Source organism: Acomys russatus, chromosome 12 (assembly GCF_903995435.1).
Source record: "Acomys russatus chromosome 12, mAcoRus1.1, whole genome shotgun sequence".
Lineage (NCBI taxonomy): Eukaryota > Metazoa > Chordata > Mammalia > Rodentia > Muridae > Acomys > Acomys russatus.
The window spans coordinates 57,555,644-57,561,742 of NC_067148.1; the positions used below are offsets into that span (position 1 = coordinate 57,555,644).

The window sequence follows — 6,099 nt, forward strand, 5'->3', positions numbered from 1 at the left end:
CCGTAAGGTCCCGGTTTAACCCTTTCCCTGCTCGCTCGCTGTAGAAGCCTGACCGGGTTCCGTGCCTGCGCAAGCGGCGGCGCGCCTCCTCTCCCCCCTCCTCCTCCAGCCCGCACCGCGCATGCACGGGGAGGGGGGGTGGTGGGGGTGTTCGCGGCAGGCTGGATATTCTGTGCTCGTGCAGGAGTAGGGCTGCTACCACCAGGGACGTGCACGATTTCCCCCCCACCCCACCCCCTCCCCAAACTACAAAAAAAAAAAAAAAATAATAATAATCCAAAACACTGCCACCCACCGTGCCCCCGCGTCCATCCCGTCCTGGCCTGCGCGCTGCCGAACGCGGGAGCCCACGGCGAGCGTCTGTAGCTGTGCCAAGCTGCAGGTAAGCGCGGGCCGGGTGCGGAAAGGGCCGGGGCGGGCGCGGGGACGCGGGGGCAGCCGGCGGCGGGCGCGGCGGGGCGGCTGTTGGGGAGGCGCGTTCCCGCCGAGCTCGGGCGACAGCCAGCTGCAGGATGTGGCGGCGGCGCAGCGCGGTGCGAGCGGGATCGGGCGTGGGCCGCGGCGGGGCGTGGGGGCCGGTCGCCCCGGGGCCCGCGCAGGCCAGCGAGCGGGGGGGGGGGGGGGTGGAAGAGGCCAGGCGGCGGCCCGCGCGCGCGCTCCGCGGCCGAGTTCATGGCCGCCCTGCTCTCCTCGCCGCAGTGCACCGCGGTGGGGGTGGGGGACGGCCGAGCCGGGCCCGAGCGCGGCCCGCGGGGCGCCGCCCCTCGCAGCCGGAGCCGCCGGGACCCCCCGCGCACGCTCCCCGCCTGCGTCCGCGGAGCTCCGGGGAGCCGGCCGCGCGCCGCCCCCGCCCCCTGGCCACGGGAGGGCGCGGGAGGACCAGACGCGCAGGCCGCGGAGTGCGCGGGGCGCGAGCTCGGGGCTCGCGGGCGGAGCAGGGCGCGGCGCGGCGCGGGGCTGCGGAACCGGCCAGCATGCCCGCTCCCGAGCCCGTCGCGCCACCGGGGCCGCCGCGGGCCGGGGAAGAGCCTCGCGCCCGCGCCGCGCCCTGCAGCAGAAGCGGCGGCTCGTGGAAGGGAAGGAGGGTGGCCTGCCGGTGGCGGGCGCCGCTCACGGGAGCTTTTGTTTGGGAAAGAAGAACGCTCAGGGCTCGCTGCACCCGGTGGCTCGCGAGATGCGGGTGTGGGCTCCCCACGCGCGGGCTGCGCCCCGGTTCTCGCGCCGGGCCCCGTCTTCCCCACTCCCAGGTTGTGAGGTCGCAACAGGGAAGTGGCGTGGCCGCCATTGTCGCAGCTGCTCCGGAATAAGGAGGCGGCTGCGGCTGCTTATGTAAGTTTGCTTTGGGAACGGCCGGCTCCTTTTCCTTGCTCGGTGGGGACGCCTTAGCGCTCCCGCGACTAGGAGATCTGCTTGCAAGGAGCTGCGTTATGATGTTGTAGGTGTAGGGCCACGTCTTGTCCCACACCTACTGACACACATGCTGGCAATGGCCATCTTCCGGTTTGACTCGTTTGAACTTAGCAATGGGAACATCTCTATAGGGGAAAAACCCGAGCTGATTGGCCCATGACCTCCTTTGGAAAATAAAAAAAAAAGAATACACACTCCCCAGAAATGAGAAGCTGCACGCTGATGTTGTGTTGCTATGGCTACTGTAGGGCCACTCTTCTCTCAAGAGCCATGCCCCTTGGTTCCACAGTTAGTGGCAGCAAAAGTGTCCCCTGAAGAAGGTTCTGCAGGGCTGCCTTCCTCGGCCTGACTGCAGGCCCAGGGTGCGACTGGAACATAGCAAAGGCCAAGATGAAAAAGAAATCATCTTAGCAGCCCTCACACAGTGCAGACGAGAAAGGCTACTATTTCAGAGCTCCGTGGTTCCTATATCGCGGACCTGTTACCGTTCTTAGTGTGATGGTCCCATGGCAAAGTCTCGGGCAGAGTCCTGTAGGACTGTATTCTAGCATGATCGCCTACATCATGGGGTTAATGGTCAGTAGAGGGAATTTTGGTTCCTCGGCATACTGGTCTGCAGGATGTGGAGTTCTTTAGGTGAGAGTTAGTGTCGCACGCCTTTAATCCCACCACTCGGGAGGCAGAGGCAGGCGGATCGCTGTGAGTTCAAGGCCAGCCTGCTCTACAAAGTGAGTCCAGGATAGCCAGGGCTACATAGAGAAACCCTGTCTCTGAAAACCAAAAACAAAGAATCAAAGAAAAACCTTGGAACCTGCATGTAGGGATAGAAGGGAAACTTGCAGTTTCTCCATGCGGTCTTTTCGGGTATGTGTGCACTCCTACGGCTTTCCTGTATAGAGAGACCTGCATCTAAGATGGTTACAGGCCCTTGAGAGAAATGTGCAGAGCTGTGCACCCAGCAGGAAGCGCTGGGAGAAAGGATCCCATGCTCCTGTTTAACATTGTGTGTGCGTCACGTGACGCAGCAGTGCTACCACAGGCTTGATGGCTGCGAGCCTCAACTGTTGCCACCCAGAAAGTGGGTTCCTATACAAGAGGTGTAACAATAAAAGGGTGTTGTGGCTTTTGTTGTGTTGGGGTTTTTTTTTGTTGTTGTTGTTGTTGTTTGTTTTTTGTTTTTGTAAACATTTGGTTTTAGGAGCTGAGTTTAAGATAGAGAGACTCTTACTTAGTGTTTCTCTTTGTTCCTGTAGATCTGGCTTGCCCCTGATCAGACTTGCTCTGATCTGAAGATATTGGTGTTTTAAGGCATTAAGAAAGTAGCCTGAACTGTTCATGGTAAGTATGCCTTAGAATAGGAAGCCATAGAATATCATCCTGACGTGGATTTGAAATAAGTATCTCAGGTCTAGGGGTATCAAATAAGCAGTAATGTACTTACTTGGTTTAGGCAAGTCCCTGATCCTCAGTGTACACGTACGTACACACACACACACACACACACACACACACACACACACACACACACAAAATCATACATTTACAATTCTATTTCCATGAGGAAAAACCTGTTTTCCTCAGGCGAATCCTTTGTTGAGTAAAAGTAAGATAGGGTTGTTTTTAGTTTTTGATTTTTTAATAGAAAACACAAAACAGGTTATTTCTAGATTAGTTCTCAAAGGCAGTGGTAGGTCTTTCCTGATGGTTCTGACGTTGTTTTGCTTTTAAAATACTCTAATACTTAACAGGTTGGACCTAAGTCCAAAATGCTCAAAATCTGAAATTTTCTGAAAGTCAATAATAAAGCCACAAATGAAAAATCTATATGAAGTTTTGTTTAGAATATTATTTGAGGCAGGCAAGATCTCTGAGCTCAAAGCCAGTCTTGGTCTACACATCAAGTTCCAGAACATCCAGGGCTACACAGAGAAACCCTGTCTCGGCAAAACAAGAAACAAACAAACAAAAATGATGATGAAGAGGAAGAAAATGTATTATTTGAAATAGTCTATAAAAATTACCTTCATGCTATGTGTGTGTGAGGTACATATAAAATCTCAACTAGTTCTGTATGTAGGCTTCTACCATGTGCCCACCCAGATTGACATAGGTCTGTCTGGCTATTTGTCAGTCTTGACAGGCCGACAGCAGGAGTTTTAAAACCATGTTTCCTAGTTTTGATTACCAGATCTTTAATAGCTGTAGGTTGTTGGGCGGCGTCCTATCCCCTTTATAAACTGGGGACAACAGCAGCTCCATAGGATTATTTGAAATGAAGTGAATTGAGCCATCCAAAACATGTAGACTGGTGCCTGGTGTGTATTTTGTAAAAAGCTGCCGTTGTCATTATAACGAGGGAACTGTGAGTAAACTGAAAATAATTCAAAATAGGAATATGGAAATCCCTTGCCTGGGATCCTTTTTTTTTTTTAATTTTCTAAATTTTTACATTCCAAATATTCACAGTATGACTGTTTTTTGTATGGGGAGTAAGTAGTACATTCACAATAGTTAAACTCCTCTAAAAAAAAAAAATATTTTTTTTTCCAGGAGTTTTTCATCAGTATGTCTGAAACCATAAAGTATAATGACGATGATCATAAAACGCTGTTTCTGAAAACGCTCAATGAGCAGCGCCTGGAGGGGGAGTTTTGTGATATCGCGATCGTGGTTGAGGATGTAAAGTTCAGAGCCCACCGCTGTGTTCTTGCCGCCTGCAGCACTTACTTTAAAAAGCTTTTCAAGAAGCTGGAAGTGGATAGCTCTTCGGTCATCGAGATAGATTTCCTCCGGTCGGACATATTCGAGGAGGTCCTGAACTACATGTACACGGCGAAGATCTCCGTGAAGAAGGAGGATGTCAACCTCATGATGTCGTCGGGCCAGATCCTCGGCATCCGCTTTCTGGATAAACTCTGCTCCCAGAAGCGCGACGTGTCCAGCCCGGATGAAAGCAACGGCCAGTCGAAGAGTAAGTACTGCCTCAAGTTAAACCGCCCCATCGGAGATGCGGCCGACGCCCAGGAGGATGACGTGGAGGAGATCGGGGACCAGGATGACAGCCCCTCGGACGACACGGTGGAAGGCACGCCGCCGAGCCAGGAGGACGGCAAGTCCCCGACGACCACTCTGCGGGTTCAGGAAGCCATCCTGAAAGAGCTGGGCAGCGAGGAGGTCCGCAAGGTGAACTGCTACGGCCAGGAGGTAGAGTCCATGGAGACTCCCGAGTCCAAAGACCTGGGGTCCCAGACCCCTCAGGCCTTGACGTTCAACGACGGCATGGGCGAAGTGAAGGACGAGCAGACCCCCGGCTGGACGACGGCGGCCAGCGACATGAAGTTCGAATATTTGCTCTACGGCCACCACCGGGAGCAGATCGCGTGCCAGGCGTGCGGTAAGACGTTCTCGGACGAGGGCCGCCTGCGGAAGCACGAGAAGCTGCACACGGCCGACCGGCCGTTCGTCTGCGAGATGTGCACGAAAGGCTTCACCACGCAGGCCCACCTGAAAGAGCACCTGAAAATCCACACGGGCTACAAGCCCTACAGCTGCGAGGTGTGCGGCAAGTCCTTCATCCGCGCCCCGGACCTCAAGAAGCACGAGAGGGTGCACAGCAACGAGCGGCCGTTCGCCTGCCACATGTGCGACAAGGCCTTCAAGCACAAGTCCCACCTCAAGGACCACGAGAGGAGGCACCGAGGGGAGAAGCCCTTCGTGTGCGGCTCCTGCACCAAGGCCTTCGCCAAGGCCTCGGACCTGAAGAGGCACGAGAACAACATGCACAGCGACAGGAAGCATGTCACCCCCAGCGCCATGCAGAGTGAGACAGAGCAGCTGCAGGCCGCCGCCATGGCCGCTGAGGCGGAGCAGCAGCTGGAGACCATCGCCTGTAGCTAGAGGGGCCGGGCTCAGGGACGCTTGGGCCTGGGGCGTAGGGGGGGTATGCTGAGGTTGCGTCGGCTGCGGTCCGTGAACACACTTGACTGCTTTTGTGGGCAGCTTTTAACAGTGTTGTACTGACTGGGCGCCTGCTCGCTCCAGTTGGGTAGTTTTCAAATTCTCGAGACAATTATGTTCCTACGTTTATGACCAAACAGTATTTTTTTTTTTGCCCCCTCCCCTGTGATGGCTAATATTCATGTTCCCAAATAAGGTCCTCTCTGCCCTCTATGGCTTTAATTTGAAAACTCCTTCGTCCAGTTGAACGAGAGCGGCTTCTGTTTCGGTCTTAATCCCTGTATGCTTGCCAAGCTGGTGAGTGCACCGCGCAGAGTAATGGAATAAATTGATCTCCTGATTGTCCCAGTATATGTGACTTACAGTCAAAACAGCAGGGGTTTGTTTGTTTGTTTGTTTGTTTTGTTTTAATAACTGGCTCCAAGAACTTCATGTTGATGCAGAAAACGTTGGCACGTGGCTGACCTAGAACACTGCTTAAGTACAAAACCAAGTTTAGAAAAATGGAATGATGTTAGTTTTATATTTGGGTTACTTTATAAATATCTCACTGTTTCCACTGTTCCTGTGAACAAGTAATGGTTGCTTTGCTGGGATGTTTCTTCATCCATTGTGACGGCCCCTGTACGCAGTACCTCAGGGTGCACGAGACCTCTGGGATGCTGGGAGTGTTGGCACTGAGTTCCTCTGTTGTCCAGTGTGCCCACTCTACTACAGTGGACCAGTAGTGAG

The 6,099-nt window shown here is 54.1% G+C and overlaps 1 protein-coding gene across 3 annotated transcripts; it reads left to right on the top strand.

Annotated features, from left to right (window-relative positions):
• The first annotated feature begins 254 nt into the window (after window positions 1–254).
• On the top strand, window positions 255–5,368 carry Zbtb14 (zinc finger and BTB domain containing 14). 3 transcript variants are annotated; one of them, XM_051154469.1, is made up of 3 exons: window positions 255–382; window positions 2,664–2,748; window positions 3,961–5,368. In XM_051154469.1, exons 2-3 carry the CDS (start codon window positions 2,746–2,748, stop codon window positions 5,305–5,307), a joined length of 1,350 nt encoding a protein of 449 aa, XP_051010426.1. In that variant the 5' UTR covers window positions 255–382; window positions 2,664–2,745; the 3' UTR covers window positions 5,308–5,368. The 3 variants fall into 3 exon arrangements, with proteins under 3 accessions (XP_051010426.1, XP_051010427.1, XP_051010425.1); XM_051154470.1 differs by lacking the exon at window positions 255–382 and adding an exon at window positions 466–533; XM_051154468.1 differs by lacking the exon at window positions 255–382 and adding an exon at window positions 1,174–1,329.
• The last annotated feature ends 731 nt before the right edge of the window (window positions 5,369–6,099 follow it).